The 23,571-nt window shown below is 45.6% G+C and overlaps 2 protein-coding genes across 5 annotated transcripts in view; one reads left to right on the forward strand and one right to left on the reverse strand.

Moving 5' to 3' along the window:
- LOC115152359 (prickle-like protein 1) overlaps positions 1-19,183 on the forward strand; it is a 46,026-nt gene extending 26,843 nt beyond the window's left edge. For all 3 annotated transcript variants that reach the window (XM_029697148.1, XM_029697147.1, XM_029697145.1), the window contains exons 2-8: positions 8,631-8,828; positions 10,713-10,826; positions 12,052-12,189; positions 15,481-15,684; positions 15,880-16,066; positions 16,358-17,275; positions 17,467-19,183. In XM_029697148.1, the coding sequence (XP_029553008.1) occupies positions 8,649-8,828; positions 10,713-10,826; positions 12,052-12,189; positions 15,481-15,684; positions 15,880-16,066; positions 16,358-17,275; positions 17,467-18,413 (2,688 nt within the window). In that variant the 5' untranslated portion in view covers positions 8,631-8,648 and the 3' untranslated portion in view covers positions 18,414-19,183. The remainder of the gene's footprint in view (positions 1-8,630; positions 8,829-10,712; positions 10,827-12,051; positions 12,190-15,480; positions 15,685-15,879; positions 16,067-16,357; positions 17,276-17,466) is intronic.
- Positions 19,184-19,799: 616 nt separating this feature from the next.
- The window catches only part of LOC115152360 (periphilin-1), a 44,369-nt gene continuing 40,597 nt past the window's right edge, over positions 19,800-23,571 (reverse strand). For both annotated transcript variants that reach the window (XM_029697149.1, XM_029697150.1), the window contains one exon: positions 19,800-20,564. In XM_029697149.1, coding sequence (XP_029553009.1) covers positions 20,373-20,564 — 192 coding nt within the window. In that variant the 3' untranslated portion in view covers positions 19,800-20,372. The remainder of the gene's footprint in view (positions 20,565-23,571) is intronic.

Below are 23,571 nucleotides of genomic sequence, written 5' to 3' on the forward strand. Positions count from 1 at the left end.
AGAAGTGTCTTATTTCGCACCTCTGACTGAAGACAAGTTATCTTGGTTTGAAAGACGCCAACCACCGTGAATGCAGCAGAGATAACAGAGATCATCTTCAGGAGAGAGGGGGGGGGGCAGAGAGAGAGAGAGAGAGAGAGAGAGAGAGACACAGAAAGAGAGACAGTAGAGATAACCAGGCTCTTGATGGAACATGCCTACCACAGTTGATTCACTATGAAAGGCTCTATTGTTGAATGCTGAAGCTGCTCCGCAAGGTGTTTTAAGTGGGAGGTGTCTATCGTACCAACCCCATCTGCCTGACTTGACACCTCCTAGCACAATGCAGACATGCATCATGGTACAACGCTGAAGCATCCACTTCTACAGGCGTCATCCATCATGCTCGTGTCTGAGTGGATGCACTGTGTGTCTTGTTGTGTGTGAGCAGCCTTGTGGAGGGCAGGCATGCCAGGTGTTGGCATGAGTGAGATATGGGTTATTGGGAGGAAGGGTGTTCAGGCAGGCAGGCTGTCCTTAAGTGGAGTGCTGTTCTGTGGGTATGAATAGCTGTTTGGTAGCTGCCTGTCTGGCTGTCTGCCTGCCTGCCCTGTGCTGGGCAGTTAATCACTCATTCCTCAGGAGGTCCAGGCACTAGGCATGCGGACTGTGCTGCTCTCTGTGTGTGTGTGTGTGTGTGTTCTGCTGCCGCTATCTCAAAGAGAGTCGTAACTAAACGAGAAACAGGACGCAGGGCATACAGCTGACACTTAAACAGTTTGGCCTCTTGTCAGTGGAGGGGTGTGTGTGACCGCTTGCCTGGCTGCTTGCATATTTGTCTTTGTGTGCGTGTGTGAGTGAGAACCACACTCAGGCATCCATGCATATATGCCATTCTGAGAGAGAGAGAGAGAGAGAGAGAGAGAGAGAGAGAGAGAGAGAGAGAGAGAGAGAGAGAGAGAGAGAGAGAGAGAGAAATAGAAAAACGGAGAGAGAGAAATAGAAAAAACGGAGAGAGGGAGAAATAGAAAAACGGAGAGAGAGAGAGAAATAGAAAAATGGAGAGAGAGAGAGAGAAATAGAAAAAAACGGGGAGAGAGAGAAATAGAAAAAACGGAGAGAGAGAGAGAAATAGAAAAACGGAGAGAGAGAGAGAAATAGAAAAAACGGAGAGAGAGAGAGAAATAGAAAAAACGGAGAGAGAGAGAGAAATAGAAAAAACGGAGAGAGAGAGAGAAATAGAAAAAACGGAGAGAGAGAGAGAAATAGAAAAAACGGAGAGAGAGAGAGCAATAGAAAAATGGAGAGAGAGAGAGAGAAATAGAAAAAAACGGGGAGAGAGAGAAATAGAAACACGGAGAGAGAGAAATAGAAAAACGGAGCGAGAGAGAAATAGAGAAATAGAAAACGGAGAGAGAGACAGAGAGAAATAGAAAACGGGGAGAGAGAGAGAGAAATAGAAAAACGGAGAGAGAGAAATAGAAAAACGGAGAGAGAAATAGAAAAACGGAGCAAGAGACAGAGAGAAATAGAAAACAGCGAGAGAGACAGAGAGAAATAGAAAATGGAGAGAGAGAAATAGAAAAATGGGAGAGAGAGAGAGAAATAGAAAAACGGGGAGAGAGAGAGAAATATAAAAACAGGGAGAGAGAGAGAGACTGTATATATACATAATATGACATTTGAAATGTCTTTATTCTTTTGGAACTTCTGTGAGTGTAATGTTTACGGTTCATTTTTGTTTATTTCACTTTTATTTATTATCTACTTCACTTGCTTTGGCAATGTTAACATATGAAACATATGTTAACATTGCCATTAAAGTCCTTGCCATTAAAGCCCTTGAATTTAATTTAAATTAATTGAGAGAGTGAATTCTGGCCCACTACTGTCACGCCTGACTTCTTCAAAGGCACCAGTCAAGTGTGGCTGGTTTTCTCAGCTGTGTCCCCACAGCCCTCCCCAACCCTGTGTGCCTGCCTAGCTGTGGGGGGTGGAAGCAGGGGTACAAGCGGGGTGTGCTGACCACTGGCTGGGGAGGGCTGTGGAGTCTCCCTCAGAGCTGTAGAGCTGTGGCCCTTCCTTTGAGAAATGGCCACAACCGCCTATTAATTTACTCCGTGCCTGTATGTCATACAAGGCCTTTCAGCATGACTTGTACAGCTCAGAGTAGCATTTGTATAGTATGTAGTAGTTGTAGTCGCCGCCGCTGCAGCAGTAGTAGCATTGGTAGAACTGTACTACTGCTACTTGAATGTTGTATGCCTAATGAATGTGTTTTCCTTCCATCCTTACAGAGCAAAACTGTCTTGTATGTCAAAGCTGTTTTGTCATTGCTCTCTTGAAATGTAGTCAAAGACACAACAGTAGGCTGCACGCAAAAAACTGAGGAGGCCCTGAAACCTTCAGCTGCCTCAGCTCAGTGATTTCAGTGACAAGACAGAGTAGTCCCCTTGCTTATCCACTTCTCAATTTATCTCCGCAAGCGTGCACACTGCTCTCCTGTGTGGCCGGTCAGCTGTGTGGGTGGGTGTGGGTGTGTTCGTGCATGCGTGTGCACGCTTGCGTGCGTGTGGTGGGTCAGCGTTGCGGCGAGTCATTCTTTGATCCATCTGCCCTATTTCTATCTCTCCGTGTCAGGGTCCACTCTTCTGTCGTCCCCATCTTTCCATCCATCCATCCATCCATTGCTCTCTTCCTCGCCCTGGCCTCCCCCGAGTCCCCTCTGTCTCTTCCCTATATCCATTCCAAAGAATAAAGGATGATCAGAGAGACAGACAGACACCCTCTTCCCTCTCTCGCTGTGGCAGGTTGAAAAACAAACAGCCGAGGAGAAGGAGAAGCGAGGGAAGGAAAGAAAAAGGAGAGAGAGGGGCAAAGAGCAGGGGAATTTGGACATTCCCCATATGGCTCTGGGATCCACAGGGATTTGCGCATACTAAGGCCAGGGTACTGTTGTTTATACAGAGCTACAGTGAGGAACCCTTTATCTTGAGATCTTACATCCAATATATTAGCCTCATATAGAGAGATCACATTTGATTTGTCACATGCTTTGTAAACAACCGGTGAGGCTACCAGTGAAATGCTTACTTACGGGCCCTTCCCAGCAATGCAGAGAGGAAAAACTGAGAAATAATAGAAAAACAATAACACAAGGAGTAAATACACAATGAGGAACGATAACTTGGCCATATACACAGGTTACCAGTAGAGTCATTGTGCAGTGGTACGAGGTAATCGAGGTAGATATTTACATATAGGTAGGGATAAAGTGACTAGGCAACAGGATAGATAATAGACAGTAGCAGCAGCGTATGTGATGAGTTAAAAGAGTTAGTGCAAAAAAGTGTCAATGCAGATTGTTAAATAGTTAACCAATAGCTACCCGGACAAACTATTTAGTAGTCTTATGGCTTGAAGCTGTTGAGGGTCCTGTTGGTTCCAGACGTGGTGCATCGGTACCGCTTGCCGTGCGGTAGCAGAATGAAGAGTTTTTAGGGCCTTCCTCTGACACCGCCTGGTATAGAGGTCCTGGATGGCAGTGAGCTCGGCCCCAGTGATGTACTTGGCTTTACGCACTACCCTCTGTAACACCTTGCGGTCGAATGCCAAGAAGTTGCCATACCAAGCGGGGATGCAGCCATGCAAATGGCTCTCAATGGTGCAGTTGTAAAACTTCTTGAGGATCTGAGGACCCATGCCAAATATTTTCAGCCTCCTGAGGGGGAAGAAGTGACTGTGTGGACCATGATCATTCCTTAGTGATGTGGACACCTAGGAACTTGAAGCGCTCAACCTGCTCCACTACAGCCCCGTCGATGTGGATGGGGGCGTGCTCAGCCCTCCGTTTCCTGTAGTCTACGATCAGCTCCTTTGTCTTGCTGACGTTGAGGGAGAGGTTGTTGTCCTGGCACCACACTGCCAGGTCTCTGACCTCCTCCCTGTAGGCTGTCTTATTGACGTCAGTGATCAGGCCTACCACCGTAGTGTTGTCTGAAAACATAATGATGGTGTTGGAGTCGTGCACGGCCACGCAGTCGTAGGTGAACAGGGAGTACAGGAGTGGACTAAACACACCCCTGAGGGGCCCCAATGTTAAGGGTCAGCGTGGCGGATGTGTTGTTGCCTACCCTCACCCCTGGGGGTGGCCAGATAGGAAGTCCAGGATCCAGTTGCAGGGAGGTGTTTAATCCTTTACTTAGCGATGAGTTTGGAAGGGAACTACGGTGTTGAACACTGAGCTGTAGTCAATGAACAGCATTCCCACGTAGGTGTTCCTATTGTCCAGGTGGGAAAGGACAGTGTGGAGTGCAATAGAGATTGCGTCATCTGTGGATCTGTTGGGCTGGTATGCAAATTGGAGTGGGTCCAGAGTGTCTGGGATGATGGTGTTGATGTGAGCCATGACCAGCCTTTCAAAGCATTTCATGTTTACAGATGTGAGTGCTACTGGGCGATAGACATTTAAACAGGTTACCTTGGCGTTCTTGTGCACAGGGACTATGGGAGTCGGCTTGAAACATGTAGATATTACAGTCTGGATCAGGGAGAGGTTGAAAATGTCAGTGAAGACACTTGCCAGCTGGTAAGTGCATGCTCTGAGTACGTGTCCTGGTAATCCGTCTGGCCCTGCGGCCTTGAATGTTAACCTGTTTAAAGGTCTTACTCCAGCTACGGAGAGCGTGATCACACAGTCGTACGGAACAGCTTGTGCCCTCATGCATGGTTCAGTGTTGCTAGCCTCGAAGCAAGCATATAAGTAATTTAGCTCATCTGGTAAGCTCGCGTCACTGGACAGCTTGTTATCCGTGATAGTTTGCAAACCCTGCAACATCCGAAGAGCATGAGAGCCGGTGTAGTAAGATTCAATCTTGGTGCTATATTGATGCTTTGCCTGTTTGATGGTTCATGGGAAGGTGTAACGTGATTTCTTATAAGCGTCCGGATTAGTGTCCCGCTCCTTGAAAGCGGCAGCTCTAGCCTTTAGCTCAGTGCAGATGTTGCCTGTAATCCATTGGTTCTGGTTGGGATATGACGTACGCACGCTGTAGGAACGACATCGTCAATGCACTTATTAATGAAGCCGGTGACTGATGTGCCTTAATGCCATCGGATGAATCCCGGAAACATATTCCAGTCGGTGCTAGCGAAACAGTCCTGTAGCTTAGCATCTGCTTCATCTGACCGCTTCAGTCATTTGGTACTGGTACATCCTGTTTGAGTTTTTGCTTGTAAGCAGGAATAAGGAGGATATAGTTAGGTGATCTAGGTTTTTTTGCCTCTAGTTGCACAGGTGACATGCTGATAGAAATTGGGTAAAACGGATTTGAGTTTTCCTGCATTAAAGTCACTGGCCACTAGGAGCACTGCCTCTAGGTGAGCATTTTCTTGTCTGCTTTTGGCCCTATACAGCTTGTTGAGTGCGGTCTTAGCATCGGTTTGTGATGGTAAAAATAAAAATGGTAAGTATTTTGGTAAATAACATGGTCCACAAGATGAACCTCGAGACTCCAGAAGCTCTTTCGGTCATAGGAAACGTTGGCGGAAACATTACGTACAAAAAAGTTGAGATCAGCATGAAAAAATACACAAAATAGAACAATTGGTCAGGAGCCCGTAAAACTGCCACTATTCCCTCCTTTAAACATAGAGCTCTGGTTAAAAGTACTACACTATCTACTGTAGGGTGCCATTTGGGATGCAACCATTGCTTTAGCCTTATATATGTTACCCTCAATCATATAGAGACAGTGTCATGATGAGCTACACTGAGTGTACAAAACATTAAGAACGCCTTCCTAATATTGAGTTGCATCCCTCCTTTTTTTCGCCCTCAGAACATCCTCAATTCGTCATGGAATGGACTCTACAAGGTGTCAAAAGCATTCCACAGGGATGCTGGCCCATGTTGACTCCAATGCTTCCCTGTCCTTTGGGTGGTGGACCATTGATACACACAGGAAACTGTTATGTGTGGAAAAACCCAGCAGCGTTGTAGTGCTGGCACCTACTACCATTACCTATTCAAAGGCACTTACAGTACATTCCGAAAGTATTCAGGCCCCTTGACTTTTTCCACATTTTGTTACGTTATTATTCTAAAACTGATAAAAAAAATAAAAATGACCATCATCAATCTTCACACAATACCCCATAATGACAATGCGAAAACAAGTTTTTAGAAATGTTTGCTAATAAAAAAAAAGAAATACCTTATTTACATAAATATTCAGACCCTTTGCAATGAGACTCGAAATTGAGCTCAGGTGCATCCTGTTTCCATTGATCATCGAGATGTTTCTACAACTTGATTGCAGCCCACCTGTGGTAAATTCAATTGATTGGACATGATTTGGAAAGGCACACACCTGTCTATATAGGGTCCCACAGATGACAGTGCAAGTCAGAGCAAAAACCAAGCCATGAGCTTGAAGGAATTGTCTGAGAGCTCCGAGACAGGATTTGGTCGAGGCACAGATCGGGTGTAGGGTACCAAAACTTTCTGCAGCATTGAAGATCCCCAAGAACACAGTGGCCTCCATCATGCTTAAATGGAAGAAGATTATAAACACCAAGACTCTTGCTAGAGCTGGCCGCCCGGCCAAACTAAGCAATAAGGGGAGAAGGGCCTTGGTCAGGGAGGTGACCAAGAACCCGATGGTCACTTTGACATTGCTCCAGAGTTCCTCTGTGGAGATGGGAGAATCTTCCAGCACTCCACAAATCAGGCCGTTATGGTAAAGTGGCCAGACAGAAGCCACTCCTCAGTAAAGTCACATGACAGCCCGCTTGGAGTTTGCCAAAAGGCACTTAAAGGACAGAGCTTGCTCAGGAATGGCAGCAGGCAGGTGTGAGTGCATCTGCACGCACAGTGAGGCGAAGACTTTTGGAGGATGGCCTGGTGCAAGAAGGGCAGCAAAGAAGCCACTTCTCTCCAGGAAAAACATCAGGGACAGACTGATATTCTACAATAGGTACAGGGATTGGACAGCTGAGGACTGGGGTAAAGTCATTTTCTCTGATGAATCCCCTTTCGGATTGTTTGGGGCATCCGGGAAAAAAAGCTTGTCCGGAGAAGACAAGGTGAGCGCTACCATCAGTCCTGTGTCATGCCAACTGTAAAGCATCCTGAGACCATTCATGTGTGGGGTTGCTTCTCAGCCAAAGGAGTGGGCTCACTCACAATTCTGCCTAAGAACACAGCCATGAATAAAGAATGGTACCAACACATCCTCCGAGAGCAACTTCTCCCAACCATCCAGGAACAGTTTGGTGACGAACAATGCCTTTTCCAGCATGATGGAGTACCTTGCCACAAGGCAAAAGTGATAACTAAGTGGCTCGGGGAACAAAACATCGATATTTTGGGTCCATGGCCAGGAAACTCCCCAGACCTTAATCCCATTGAGAACTTGTGGCCAATCCTCAAGAGGCGGGTGGACAAACAAAAACCCCACAAATTCTGACAAACTCCAAGCATTGATTATGCAAGAATGGGCTGCCATCAGTCAGGATGTGGCCCAGAAGTTAATTGACAGCATGCCAGGGCGGATTGCAGAGGTCTTGAAAAAGAAGGGTCAACACTGCAAATATTGACTCTTTGCATCAACTTCATGTAATTGTCAATAAAAGCCTTTGACACTTGTGAAATGCTTGTAATTATACTTCAGTATTACATAGTAACATCTGACAAAAAATATCTAAAGACACTGAAGCAGCAAACCTTGTGGAAATTAATATTTGTGTCATTCTCAAAACCTTTGGCCACGACTGTATATCTGTGGTCTTGCCAGTTCACCCTCTGAGTGGCACACATACACAATCCATGTCTCAATTGTCTCAAGGCTTTAAAATCCTTCTTTAACCGGTCACTTCCCCTTCATCTACACTGATTGAAGTGGATTTAACAAGTGCCATCAATAAGGGATCATAGCTTTCACATCGATTCACCTGGTCAGACTATGTCACGGAAAGAGCAGGGGTTCTTAATGTTTTGTACACTCAGTGTATAACTCATCTGTCTCTGAAGCATGTGCTGTACAGATAAGGTGATAAGGTGAGATTTTAAAGTGCGAGTCTGCTCGGCCTGGTTTTGCTCTGACGTCTGTGCTGAAAGGAAAAGTAATTGCAGCATGAAGGTGGAATGTGCAGTCCATTGTTGAAGTCGATGTAGAGTTCAGGTACTGTAATACAAGCAGTCTGTAAAGGTCTCACAACAAGTCAAGACACCACCTCATAAAATGAACTTGCAAACTGGGGGAGTTTTATAATGGTTTTCGACCCAAGCCACATGAGGGGGATCCATCATGAGGAAACACTGCCACAATGGCAAAAAATAGTACCATTGTGATTGGGAATCGTAAAGGCAAATCGTCACCAGAAGAACTTAAGTGTTACCCAGATCCCCTCAGCGCCTTTTGGGGAAAACATCCCACATGAAAGTGGTGGTATAGTGACTCAGTGACTGCTGAGTGAGATTCCTGGAACGGTGGGGGGGGGGGGGGGGTTATAGCAACTATAGTGGATGGGTTACCAGTCCATATCAGTACAGCTTGGTTTGGCTCGGCTCGGTTGGACTCAGTAGTGTGAAAAGCTTATACTTTCGCCCCTGAAGTAACACATCCCTCTCTCCTTCTTTCTCTCTGCAGTAGAAGGCGTGGTGTGTGATGAACCTGGAGAGTGCGTGTGGTTACCAGGTTGGGGTTCGGGGCCCACGGGCTGTGATGGAGCAGAAGGTCAAAAGTCGACTGAACTATGGCTTCCAGAGGAGCTCCACGTCAGACGACGACTCCGGATGTGCCCTGGAGGAGTACGCCTGGGTACCGCCCGGCCTCAGACCAGAACAGGTGAGACGCGCCAAAATCTACACAGCACCCCCATTTCTAATGCATGCCCCTTAAATTCAACACTATATGCCACTAATATGTCACATATGCAATACAACCGCTGTTCCCCTGTTCCACAAAATGACACAAGGCAGTATGTGATGATTACTTGTGGGAATTGAACCCACGACCTTGCCGTTTCTAATGTCATGCTCTTACCAACTTTTTATTTTAATTTTATTTTACCTTTATTTAACTAGGCAAGTCAGTTAAGAACAAATTCTTATTTTCAATGACGGCCTACCAGGGAACAGTGGGTTAACTGCCTTGTTCAGGGGCAGAACGACAGATTTGTACCTTGTCAGCTCGGGGATTCGATCTTGCAACCTTTCGGTTACTAGTCCAACGCTCTAACCACTAGGCTACCTGCACAAAAGGCCCAGAAGCAGATTCGCTTGTTTAGATAGGAGCTGAAAAATACCACAGTAGCTTTCTCTGTCATTATTCTCCTTGTCATAACTCCATTAGGTAAATTACCAGGCCTCCTCAGGTTTTTGGGGTGGTGGGCAGTGCAGCGGGAGGGCTTGTCAACCTGAAGCAGGACAAAGCTGCCTGTCTTTAACTGTTTAACTGTCACCGTGGCACTTTGACCCTTGGGGCCACTGGGCTGGTTACTACTTTGCCCCTCGGGGCCGTTGACCACCACTGAAGGCTACTTTACGAGGAAGGGTCATTACAGACACCAGATAAAAAGGTGGGATGTTCTTGTCTCCTGTTTAGAGGGGGCTTCCTGCTGCTCTATTGCCCCCTATATCCACCTCCCCAGGCCAGGGGTTACAGAACAGTACACTGACAAGACGCCCTTCTTCCAGGGCTGTGTGTTTCTCCACTGTAGTGATCACCCCATAATGTGCACTACAGGGCTGTTCCACAGAATAGCTGCTGTAAAGGCATTACAGTTAACCCATGCATTTACACACAAAGGGGAGGCTTTAGAGGCAGGGTCTCCCTGTTGCTTCGGTCCCTTCTCTCCCCTTTCTCTCCCCCGATCACCCTTCATTGCTTCCACGTGTGCTTTTTAAAGGGAGGGAGAGGGGGATAGATTGAGGGGAGTAAGGGAAGGGAGGGAGAGAGTGAGAAAGACAGATGAGAGAAGGAAGGGAAGGAGGCCTCCCCGGTACTTGGGAGAGTGCCACATAACACAAGTGGACTCTGTTTGTGACAGGCCTGTAAAAGGCAGCCGTGGCGATGCCCGCTCCGAGCTGAGCCTGGTGTTGCCAGCAACCAGCAGGACGGGGTGAGCAATGGGGGCCTGATCCACGACTAAAGGCCTTCTCCAGCATCTGATCTGCCAGATCTCCACTAATCACTAGCAGACTTTTCCATGCCCGAGTGTGTAAATAAAAATATACACATCCTGTCTCTAAGTGGCTTTGGGGTGGTGCTTGACAAGTCTGTCTGTCTCACAAGAAAGGAGCCCGCGATGTGCTGACTTTTAGAGTAGGGATACACAAACGCACGCACATGCCCACCGCACGCACATACATGCACGCAGCACATTATCCAGGGACAGTCTGGGTAGGTATATTATTATTCCTAATGTACTGAATAATATCTATCTGGGCCAGTGAAATAGGTTAAGAGAAATCTGTGAAGGTGCTCTTCTTTCAACAGGGAACTAGAAAAAGGTCAGGACTGTTTTCATGTTCTTAACCAAGAACATTTGACTTTCATGTTACTTCACAGTATAGGTAACCCTCCGGGCTAATTTGTTTGTGTGGTAGGTGGAAGCATGGCGCTACCAACGCCAAGGTTCAATTCTCGCTTGGATCAAATATACATACTAAAAGAAAAATGAATTTGTTCCTGTCTCTAAACATCTCTCTTTTGCTGTCTATATTCCAGGTCCAGCTGTATTTCTCCTGTCTGCCTGAGGACAAGGTCCCTTATGTTAACAGTCCCGGAGAGAAGTTCAGAATCAAACAACTCCTGTATCAACTGCCTCCACATGACAATGAGGTAAGAGATAGACCCCAAAGAGTTTGTGTGTGTATGTGCATGCATGGGTGTGTGTAGTTCATAAACTGTGTGTGTCTATACTCTGTGTGTGTTTATGTATGCGTCATAAAATGCATCCCAGTGAGACCTCTCATTAAAGGCATCGTAACAGGGCAGGTCTCACAGAAGGACAGCACCCATTTCCCCCAAATCCATCCCTCCCATCCCCTTTTTTGGACTCAATGTTGTTTGAAGAGCTGTGTCCGACCCTTGCCCTTCACTGCCTTTTAGTTAACCTCTGTTTAAGACCAACTACCTACCAGGGTTGGTGGCAATTCCATTTAAATTCAGACTAGAAATAAACTTCAAGTCCAATTCTCCAAGCATCAACAACATTTTATTTGACTTCCAGTTGACGGAGTTGAAATGGAATTCACTCCATCCCTGTCACCTATAGCTCCACGCCATTCTGGTCATGCGTGGGAGGACAAGACATTCACGTTGCCAGCGTCAGAGTTTTTAGTCCCTTGGTCCCACGCTGGGTCACAGACTGAAATGGCGTGGGCACAATACGTCTTTTGACATAAAGATTTGATGATGTTTGCTGGGAGCCCCCGCTAGCAGGATCCCTGTCATAGCTGTGGTCTTTATGGGGACAGAACTGTGGGACGGCGAGGCATTACGGGGACAGAACTGTGCGACGGGGGACGCTGCTGAAAGAGAAAGAGTCTTTCTTTATGCCACCGCCACTAACAGTGGCATCACTGCCTGAGCTGCCTACCCTGCGTCTCTTTGTTGCTCGCCCTCTCGTGATTTCACTCTAAACACAACCCTTGTTTGTGTAAACTGTTAATGTCTGCTTTCCCTTGTTAGCGGTTTAGGAGGGAGACATCAAAAAGGGAGTGTTAAAAAATAAAATAGTTCTCAGAGCTAAGCCAGGCTTAGGTTTAGGGTGGAGGTTTTGGAGTGGGGATGACGGAGGTGGAAGGGCAAGAGGAGGGAAAGAGATGGCTTAGTTGAACATGCCCTGCTATGTAGCTCAACTCGCTCTCTGTCTTATGATGATTGAAGGACTGATCTGTGTGTGTTTCACTAAAACACTAAAATACCTATTTCCTCCTAGTTTGACGTCGACTCCACTCCCTCATGTTGGTTGCCACTCTTTGTTCTGTTTGTGTTGTACAATAAAAGTCCACTTCCCCTGTGTTTGACTGTTCCTTCTATCTCTCTCCCTCCCTCCCCCCAGGTGCGCTACTGCCAGTCTCTCAGTGAGGAGGAGAAGAAGGAGCTCCACATGTTCAGTGTCCAGAGGAAGAAGGAGGCGCTGGGGAGGGGCTCCCTCAAACTGCTGCCCCAGGCCCTGCTACACAGCGTCTGCGAACATGTACGTCCCCGCTCTGCCTCTCTCACCTTACCTCAGTCCCTAACAGGACACACTGATCCGCATTACTCAAGTAACTTATGTATACTATTGAGAAACAGACTACAGAGAGATGTCGCCTTTTTGTTTATCCCATTGTGAATATAAGGCTAAAACACAGACAAGAAGCTCCATGTTAACCATGCCATGCCAGAGATCCCTAAACATATGCTGGATTTTCAGCCATGCAGTCTACAATCTAAAAAGCCTCTCGGTGGTTTGGAGAGTCGTTAGAAGGTTGGCGGACTGTACTGCACTCTGCTGTGCTCGCACCACATTCAGTGTTTTATTTAGTGAATTTACAATGGGTCCTGAGCAGCCTGGGGTTGACCATCATTTTTATTTAATTTCTTTAAATGTAACTTTTATTTAACTAGGCAAGTCAGTGAAGCACAAATTCTTATTTACAATGACGGCCTACCCCGGCCCGACGCTGGGCCAATTGTGCGCCACCCTATGGGACTCCCAATCAGGGCCGGATGTGATACAGCCTGGATTCGAACCAGGGACTGTAGTGATGCCTCTTGCACTGAGATGCAGTGCCTTAGACCGCTGTGCCACTCGGGAGCCCTCTTGTCAAAACACAGCTCTCTGGTGGCTCTCCCTCCAGTCAACATCACTCACTCCACTCCAAGATAAAGGCTGTTTTCTCATCAGCGCTGATGCTTGCTCACTGCCTGCTTTAGCTTATGCAATGTGTGAGTACTGTGTGTGTGAGAGCGAGAAAGAGAGAGAGTGTGTGTATGTTAAAAGCAAGGCCTGTGTGTCCCCACATGGCATACAGAGACAAACAAACAAGAGCCTGACAACCTGACCGCAGTGGGACCAGAGTGGACCACAGTTAGCCTCACGGTCATAATTCCCATAATAACACCAGATGCCATGTTCTGTACTGACACGGTCTCAACACAGATGGAAGGGAATAGGCCACGTCTCTCAACCCACCCTTTCTCCCCAGTTGGGCATGGAGACTTAGTGAAGCTACTCTGAAAATACTGTATAGTTTAACAAGCTACCAATTTCTTCACACTGGAATTAGTTAAGCTACACTAAAGCTAACCCTTAAGAAAAATATATTTTACTTAAAGTTACTTTGAAAAGGTACATCCAAACTACTTTGTGATAAATGATCATATCTAAATCAGAAATGTCATAGACTTCAAATTGCAAGAACAGATCACTGGAGTTAAATGTTAATAGAATGTGTAATTTAGCCTATTAAACACAAAAAATGTTTCAGATTTATGCAGATATGATGCTGGAAAAGAAAGACATTTCTTGCCTTCAACCATATTTCCTTTTTGTAAAATAAGTTGTCTGTAGTTCCAGTAGTTAGCTACACTGCTACATGGCAAAAAAAAAGAAAAGGAATTGACTACTGAAAACACTACCACCAAGCTACTGCAAAATGTAAATTAAATGACTAGTTGAACTAAATGTAGTTCACTACTCCCCAACACGGCACCCTAGTTAGAGAGGCAATGCTGTAGGATAGGATAGAAAGGATAGGCCACAGGTACACACTCCAGACTGGAGGTTACATAAGCAGGCCATTTAGCCATGAATGAGTACATGTGGCAGTCAACCACACATTGAATTAGTAATGGAATTCATGTTTTCAAAATGTCAGTACTTTGACATTTAAAAATACAATATGCACATTTTACTGGTCTTGAATGGTAATTTTAATTAAATGTACAGTACCAGTCAAACGTTTGGACACACCTACTCATTCAAGGGGTTTTCTTTATTTGTACTATTTTCTACATTGTACAATAATAGTGAAGACATCAAAACTAGGAAATAACACATATGGAATCATGTAGTAACAAAGCAAGTGTAAAACAAATCTAAATATATTTGAGATTCTTCAGAAGTAGCCACCCTTTGCCTTGATGACAGCTTTTTTCTCAACCAGCTTCACCTGGAATGCTTTTCCAACAGTCTTGAATGAGTTCCCACATATGCTGAGCACTTGTTGGCTGCTTTTCCTTCACTCTGCGGTCCGACTTACACCAAACCATCTCAATTGGGTTGAGGTTGGGTGATTGTGGAGACCAGGTCATCTGATGCAGCACTCCATCACTCTCCTTCTTGGTCAAATAGCCCTTACACATCCTGGAGGTGTGTTGGGTCATTGTCCTGTTGAAAAACAAATGATAGACAGTGTCACCAGCAAAGCACCATCACACCACCTTCTCCATGCTTCATGGTGGGAACCACACATGCGGAGATCATCCGTTCACCTACTCTGCGTCTCACAAAGACACAGCGGTTGGAACCAAAAATCTCAAATTTGGACTGATCCGACCAAAGGACAGATTTCCACCGGTCTAATGTCCATTGCTTGTGTTTCTTGGCCCAAACAAGTCTCTTCTTATTGTTGTCCTTTAGTGGTTTCTTTGCAGCAATTTGACCATGAAGACCTGATTCACAGTCTCCTCTGAAGAGTTGATGTTGAGATGTGTCTGTTACTTGAACTCTGTGAAGCATTTATTTGGGCTGCAATTTCTGAGGCTGGTAACTCTAATGAACTTATCCTCTGCAGCAGAGGTAACTCTGGGTCTTCCTTTCCTGTGGCGGTCCTCATGAGAGCCAGTTTCATCATAGGGCTTGATGGTTTTTGCAACTGTACTTAAAGAAACTTTCAAAGTTCTTGACATTTTCCAGAATGTCTTAAAGTAATGATGGACTGTTGTTTCTCTTTGCTTATTTTAAACTGTTCTTGTCATATGGACTTGGTCTTTTACCAAATAGGGCTATCTTCTGAATACCACCCCTACCTTGTCATAACACAACTGATTGGCTCAAACGCATTAAGAAGGAAAGAAATTCCACAAATTTACTTTTAAAAAGGCACACCTGTTAATTGAAATGCATTCCAGGTGACTACCTCATAAAGCTGGTTCAGAGAATGCCAAGAGTGTGGAAAGCTGTCATCAAGACAAAGGGTGGCTACTTTGAAGAATCTCAAATACAAACTATATTTTGATTTGTTTAACACTTTTTTGGTTACTACATGAGTCCATACGTGTTATTTCATCACTATTATTCTACAATGTAACAAATAGTACAAATTAAGAAAAACCCTTGAATGAGTAGGTGTGTCCAAACTTTTGACTGGTACTGTATACCGATTAATTCTAAACTAAAATTAATGTATAAATATTATGAGCTTAGTAAAATACTACAGTATACAATCTCTAGTTTGAGAGTGAAACTCTGTTCCTGTCCGTGTTGTTGTTTTCATTACAGTGTGGGGAGAGCGTCAACGGTGGAGAGATGGCGGTGTTTGCCTCCAGAGCGGGTCCTGGTTTGGTCTGGCACCCAGCATGCTTTGCGTGCTCCATGTGTAGCGAACTGCTGGTGGACCTCATCTACTTCTACCAGGACGGAAAGATCCACTGTGGCCGACACCATGCTGAACTGCTCAAACCCCGATGCTCAGCCTGCGACGAGGTGAGACGTTTGTGTGTGGGTGTGAGTGTGAAGAGCCATTGTGGCGCACACCAAGCACTGTTCCTAAAACCACGCTGGGTCGGAATTGAACTCACACCAACACTGGCATATGTTCTCTGAAGGCAACAGCAATAACCGCTAGACCAAACCAAGCCACGCACTTCTCAAACTATTTGTTTATGTGTCGGTCTTCAGGTTATCTTTTCTGATGAGTGCACAGAGGCGGAGGGGCGTCATTGGCACATGAAGCACTTCTCCTGTTTCGAGTGTGAGACGGTGCTGGGGGGACAGCGTTATATCATGAAGGATGGGCGGCCATATTGCTGCGGCTGCTTCGGCTCGCTCTTCGCTGAGTACTGCGAGGCCTGCAGAGAACACATCGGTAAGCCCTGACCACTGCAGACAAGCAGACAGACCACTGCTTCTGCCGTTGTAAAATAAATGCCAGAAACTACAATAAACTGAAATAGTAAAGTGTTAGACATCAATGTTTTTTAGGCAGTGAGAGAGTGTTAGTCATCCAATGCAAAAGATCCAAATAAGGTAACATGTCATTATTTTCAGCCAGATTAAACATGTTATATGACATATGCCTAGGAGGAACTTGACAATGATTCAGGGAATCGCACCACAAAAGTGTTTAACAAAATACACAAATTTTCCTCTCCACTAGGGGTGGACAATCCCCAGATGACGTATGACGGTCTCCACTGGCACGCCACCGAGGGTTGTTTCTGCTGTGCCCAGTGTAAGAGCTCTCTACTGGGCTGTCCCTTCCTGCCCAAGCAGGGCCGTATTTACTGCTCCAAGGCCTGCAGTCTGGGAGAGGATGTCCACACCTCTGACTCCTCCGACTCCGCCTTCCAGTCTGCACGCTCCCGCGAATCCCGCCGCAGCGTCCGCATGGGCAAGAGCAGCCGCTCGGCTGACCAGTGCCGCCAGTCGCTCCTCTTCTCGCCCTCCATCAACTACAAGTTCCCTGGGTTCACCGGTGATTCCGGCAACACAGACACCCTCACCAACAAGCTGGCCCACCTGGGTTTAGCCAACGAGGAGCAATTTTGGAAGGGGAGGGAGGGCACTGAGGCCCCCGAGGATCGGGAGGAAGAGGAGTGGGCCGAGCACGAGGACTACATGACACAGCTGCTGCTCAAGTTTGGGGAGCAAGGTGTCTTCCAGCAGGGTGAGGCAGTCGACTCCAGACCCCCAACAGATCTGTGGGTGACTGAGGCAGAGGTCAAGATGAAACAGTGTGAGCCTCAGGGCTCAAGGGCTGGGAGAGGAGGAGGTGGAGGAGTGTCAGGCAGCCAAAGCCTGGCCAGTAAGAAGTACCAGGCAGATATGTACTGGGCTCAGTCCCAGGATGGGTTAGGGGATTCAGCCTACGGTAGCCACCCAGGCCCTGCTAGCAGCAGAAAGCTCCAGGAGCTGGAGATGGAGCACAGGGCTGGTAGCATCGGGGATAAAGGCTTCCAGATGGAGGAAAAACAGTGGTATGATGACTCTCTGGAGTGTATCACAGATGGGCTGAAACAGACGGATCAGAGCGTCAGGGACTCGATGGACTCACTGGCACTGTCCAACATCACCGGTAAGACATGTTACATCTCCATTGGAATAGCCTTTTAGTCCAGGACTAGGCTTAACCAGGTTTTGATCTGTGTAGCATACTACCTTTCAATGTTCTGTGACGGCAGATTGCTATTTGAAACAGCATTGTGGTGAGTAGACACCTTATACAAATATATATTCTCATTATCTCTCCTTTTCTTCTTCTTCCAGCGACATCAGTAAATGGAGACAGTAAAGAGCGCCCTCTGGTCTACTCCTTACAAAACTTCCAGGAGCTTGAGGCAGAGAACTGTGAGAACACAAGCAACATGGGAACTCTCAATTCCTCCACGTTACACCGCAGTGCCAATTCCCTGAAGAGCCTTACATCCGAGCTGGAGCAGGTGGAGGAGAATGTACCAGAGGAAGAGGCGGCTCCTCTTCCCTCTCCCCCAAAGCCACCTCACGTCCCGGAGTTGAGGAGGACTCGCTCCCAGTCCCGACCCCAACAGGTCAAGTTCTCCCCAGACGTCGTTGACAACGGTCGCTATGGTGACCTGCCAGTGCGCCAGCCCCCCATGAGCGAGCGGACGCGGCGGCGTGCCTACCACTTTGAAGAGCAGGACCCGGAACTTCTTGGCTCAAGCTCCGGCCGCCATCACAACCACCACCATCACCACAGGAGGCGCCGCAGCCGCAAGTCCCGCTCCGACAACGCTCTCCACCTGGTGCCCAAGGAGAGGGCCAACCGCATGTACTTCAGAGAGGACCATAGAGGCCATAGGAGCCACGGCCACAAGGGTCCCCAGCAGCAGACCTTCCTGCCCAACCAGCAGAGGTATGGCCAGGGCCAACCTGGTCACCCCCATCCCCACCAAGTCACCTCAGATTACAGGCTCCAGCAGGGCCCAGCCATGGAGAGGTTCCTGGGGCTGTGTGGGGACAGGGGCGAGGATGACTGGTGCTCCACCTGCTCGTCTTCCTCCTCAGAGTCTGAGTCTGAGGAGGAAGGCTTTTTCCTCGGGCAGCCCATCCCCCAGCCACACAGACACTACTATGATAACCTGCCCAGCCCTAGCCACGTGGCAGGCCTGCCCTCACCACCTTACGGGGGAGTCCCACGGACTAAGTCCAAAAAAAAGAAGGGGCACAAGGGGAAAAACTGTATAATTTCATAACTTTTTTGTGGAGTACCCTTTTAAATTATACTCTGTCTGCATTGCAACCCCCCTCTAGATCTCTTGTTGCCACTGTTCAGAATATGGAAATGGCCTGCCTGCTTGCTACAAATGCCAAATTCTCTTGCCAACTGGTTGTACTACGTCTTCTCGAGATGGATTACAAAAAACAGACATGTTTGTAGTGGAATGGCATTGAAAGACTAAACAGATTGCATATTCTTTTTTTAACCTTTATTTAAAGTAGGCAAGTCAGTTAAGAACAAATTCTCATTTACAATGGCAGCCTATCCTGACCAAACCCTAACAACGCTGGGCCAATTGTGCACCGCAAATTGGGACTCCCAATCACGTCCGGTTGTGATACAGCCTGGAATCGAACCAAGGTCTGTAGTGACGCCTTTAGCACTGAGATGCAGTGCCTTGGACCGCTGCACCACTCGGGGGCCCCAGTTATTAAAGGATCTACTATTTTGCTAACCAGGGTTTTAAAAATGATAGTTTCTGCCAGCAAATGTATTATAGAATACAGTATGATGACATCACCTAATTCCATGTATGTGCTTCTTTTGTATTTAGGCTTACCAGTATGCATTTGCAGCCCTGACAAGTGGGGATAGCATATGTACTATAAAGGGCCTGGTTGGGTTGACTATTTTATTTATGGGTCATATTATATTGTAAACAGATCAGTCATCTGTATAAATGTAAAAACTGGAATATAAAGGCTAAGATTGATGATAATTGTAATAAAAAAATATATTATAACATGTCAGGTTTTTTTTTTTATTCCAAAAGGAGAGCAATGTCCCCCAAAAGTTTGTACAGAACGAGTATGTGTATGAAGAATGAATATAGTGTAGAGGAACAGAAACTCCGGAAAGCTTGTTAAATAACTTTTATTACCTAATAGAAAAAGTAACAAAGAACATACACAGTACCAGTTGTTTTTCAACATGACAATGATCGAGGGAACTCCTTCAAGACTGTTGGAAAAGCATTCCAGGTGAAGCTGGTTGAGAGAATGCCAAGAGTGTGCAAAACTGTCAATGCAAAGGGTGGCTACTTTGAAGAATCTGTTTAACACTTCCTTGGTTACTACATGATTCCATAGTTTGTCTTCACTATTATTCTACAATGTAGAAAGTAGTAAAAATAAAGAAACCCTTGAATGAGTAGGTGTCCAAACTTTTGACTGGGACTGTATGACAGTAAACACCAAAAAAGATATGCAAAACATTTGTTTTCGGACAAGTTTTTTGGAGAGAACTAAACGGTATTGAAACCACAAAACTCTTCATTACGGTACACTGATAAATGTTGATGACTGAAGTCCAAAAAGCGTATTCTTTCCATTCCTTCTGTGTATACATACACATAATGTACTTTTTTTTAAATCTGTGTGATTTGGTTCTTTAACAGTTGGTCAGAAGTGGAGTTCTGCAATGTGTCTAACTAAGGAGTGAAGAAATTACCGCTGGACATAAGGTTTAAAGGAACGACACCTGAAATCTATATAAACAGCATGGGGGAAAAAACATTCTTTAAAATATTAACTCCCTAAAGTGACCTCAAATTCTAGAAAATATTTATTCTCAAATAAGCATGTTTCCAATAATAAAATATTTTAGTGAACAATTCTTAGTGTTTTTTCTTGAAAATGTACTTGAATATCTTGGCAGGGTCATGTTTCAGAGGATGCATGGCTCTCGACCTTTGCCTCTCCCAAGTCCGTACGGGAGTTACAGCGATGGCGACAAGACTAGCTATCAATTGAATATCACAAAATTGGGGAGAAAAAAAGGGCAAAAAATAATAATATGAATATGATTTCTTCTTAATCACAGTGTGGAGAGGATGCCACACTAGGTTGCCTCCTCACAGTCTTCTATGCCACCACACAAACTCCACCTCTGGTCCATCAGTACCTGCACGTAATAAGGGCTTTGTGTTTCCCCCTCATGCTGACGGTTCTGGCTTCATGACCTGGTCCAGCTCTATGATAAAGTGTCGGAGGTCGTCAAGGCAAAGCTCCCTGATCTCAATCAGGTTGTCCTTCAGAGGGTTCTGGAGCAGCTTCTCCAGACTGGGCTCCTTGACCACCAGCATCTTGACAACCGTGCCAAACGTCTCGCAGTCCTGCTTGTATAGCTATAGACACACACACGGCAACAAGTCATTACATTAGAAATGTGTTCAAACCATGAAGTGAACACTGTTCTGAAACATAGTATTAGTAAAATAACTCCATTAATATCAAGAAAGGAAATTGATTGATCACCACCACAGTATCGACAATACGAAGTACAAAGACAGACAACAATAAATTATAAACACATTGAACTATGAATAAAACAAATTAACACATGCACTATTCGAAGCAGGAGAAGCCAGCGTCATACACAAATAGAATTGAACACGAAGTTGTGCAGTGACACCTTTGCTTCAAAGTGTATTTAATAGCTCTAACACAGTTATGGGTTCAGACTTAGTCCTTGCTCCAACACTTCTCTGTGAACTTCATGAACCCACATTTCTGGCAAGTAGGTGTATTCAACAAAACAGGTGTGCGAGCGAGCCTGTGTGTGTCCAACCATCCATTGGAACAGAAGGGAGTGAAGGTGTTATATTAACAGTCTGTTAGCGTTAGCTGCTCAGTTCTTTCACACCACATGGTAACAAAACAGGCCCTCAGGTCCAGGAGGTAGCTCTGGTTTTACTACCACACTAGAAAGGGCTGTTAACCTCTTAAAGCAGGGCTGGGGTCCCAGCCAGGTGCTCGCCCATTGGGCACTAGGTCTTTAACACCTGGGGGTTGATGTGAACAAACCCACTGTGTGTGTGTGTGTGTGTGTGTGTGTGTGTGTGTGTGTGTGTATACCCTTATTTGATCCTTCCTGGAGGTCAGCACTCAGTAGGTCTATCCCTGGCTTTCACACCAAAGTGCCTTATGAAGTGCCCTTAGAAAGGGAGCAGCCTGGGACAAGGGTTCAGCTCCAGGGTTGAACGAACACTGCCAATCTTTCTCTGAAGTGCCCTATAAAGTACCCTTACTAAAGGGAGGGCACAGGGAGCAGGGGGCAGTCTGGGACAAGGGTTCAGCTGTAGGGTTCAATGGATTCTAACAAATCTCCTCTGAAGTGCACTATGAAAGTGCCCTATGGAGTGCTCTTCCAAAGAGGGCACAGGGCACTCAAGGGTTCAGCTAATCTAATCCTGCCAAGTTTCCACAGTCCTCACCAGTCTTCACAGCATAGCGAAAACGCTTTATGAAAGTTCACTGGAGCTGGCTGGCGCTAAGTTGAGCTTTACGGTTCCTTTTACCACCAATAAACGCTTTGTACCGTGTGTGTAATGTGCTTTGAATTCAAGTCTTGGCGATTTAGTCCCTCTAAAATAATCACAATAACTGTATGGTAGCTTCATTAAACATTATGGAGATAGTGACTACAAAATACTTTCTGAGCTGCAATAGTCTCCAACTATTTTTAGTCTGTGGCGAACTTTTTTTTCCAGTGGTAAAAGCTGTTTCATTATAGGAATAACAGACTACAATTACTTTGTCGTCAGACAGTGCCATTCTCCGCATCAATTTCACAAAACAGCAAGAGATTCTTGTGACCTATTTCTTTACAGTAGTGATCTAATCAAGAAGTCCCAGGAAGCTTCCTTAAGAGGTAAAAGTGTGTCATGTTAAGACCCTGTAGCCATTTTGGGAATCTGGGCTTCAGTAGTCTTTTTTTCTACTTTAGAACAGCTTAAGCAGATTTGTTATCTTCTGACTGTGCAGACTAAATATATTAGTGCGTTTGCGGCATAAAGAGGAGTTGTAGAGTGGTCTAAGGACAGATGGACTTGACCATACAAAAAAATAAATAAAAACAGGCCTTGTTGCAGGACGCTTTCAGCTAGGAGCAAAAAAGTGTGTGTGTGTGTGTGTCTGTCTGTGTGGGAGGCGAGACTGACAATGCGGTACAGATAAAGAGGAGGATGTGATGTTTAAGATGCTGTAACTCACAGGTTCAGCACAGGACAGAGCCTGTCATACTGCATCCTGGATGAAACATGAACTGCCCCATGGTCAGTAGCAAACAACCACATGGTTCTCAGAAGGCCAAACTCTGACACAGAGACTTCAGCTGGGTGGGCCAAGCAACACCATACAGTACTTTCAAAGGTCAGGGGAATAATAGAACCCTGAAACAATAAGTACCGTAATTTCCGGACTATTAAGCGCACCTGAATATAAGCCGCACCCACTGAATTTTAAAAAAAATAATAATAATTTTTGAACATAAATAAGCCGCACGTCTATAAGCCGCAGGTGCCTACCGGTACATTGAAACAAATTAACTTTACATAGGCTTTAACAAAACACGGCTTGTAACAAAAATAAATTGGCTTTAACGAAACACGGCTTGTAACAAAAAATAACAAATTAGCAGTAAGCTTCAGTTGTCTTTTTGCACTGAGTCAATTCCTCACGCTGCTGTTTCCAACGTCTTATCATCAACTCATTAAGACCAAGCTCCCATGCAGCAGCTCTATTTCCTTTTCCAACAGCCAGATCAATCGCCTTCAACTTGAAAGCTGCATCATATGCATTTCTCCGTGTCTTTGCCATGATGAGGGTGACAAAATGACTACCGTAATCAGAAAGATGGGAAGTTTGAGAGCGCTTGATTTAATCTAAACAGTAAACAAAAAAGTTGTTTGACCTTAACCCGTTCGGCAATTTCATTGGTCTAATGAAAGCTTCATGCCGCCAAAAAACTGAGCACGTCACAGAATGTGTTTTAAAAAAAATAAAAAAAATAATTGAAAGCGGGAAAAATCCATATATTAGCCGCGTCATTGTTTAAGCCACGGGGTTCAAAGCGTGGGAAAAAAGTTGCGGCTCATAGTCTGGAATTTACGGTATATGACAATAAACCAAGCTAGGTGCATGGGAAAAAACCCTCTGTTGTATAACATTGTTCTACACAATAGAACGCATAACAACAAGCAAATTCCAGGTAGAGTAACTACAAAAGCACAGGAGTCATGCTACTCGTTAACTGACCATTTGGCCTACATTGTGGTTTAAGCGCATCTTGAGCCATATGCTACTGAAGATTCCTGTTCATGAACTGTCACCAAGCACAACTACCACCAGAGG

This window comes from Salmo trutta, chromosome 17 (genome assembly GCF_901001165.1).
Source record: "Salmo trutta chromosome 17, fSalTru1.1, whole genome shotgun sequence".
In the NCBI taxonomy this organism is placed as follows: domain Eukaryota; kingdom Metazoa; phylum Chordata; class Actinopteri; order Salmoniformes; family Salmonidae; genus Salmo; species Salmo trutta.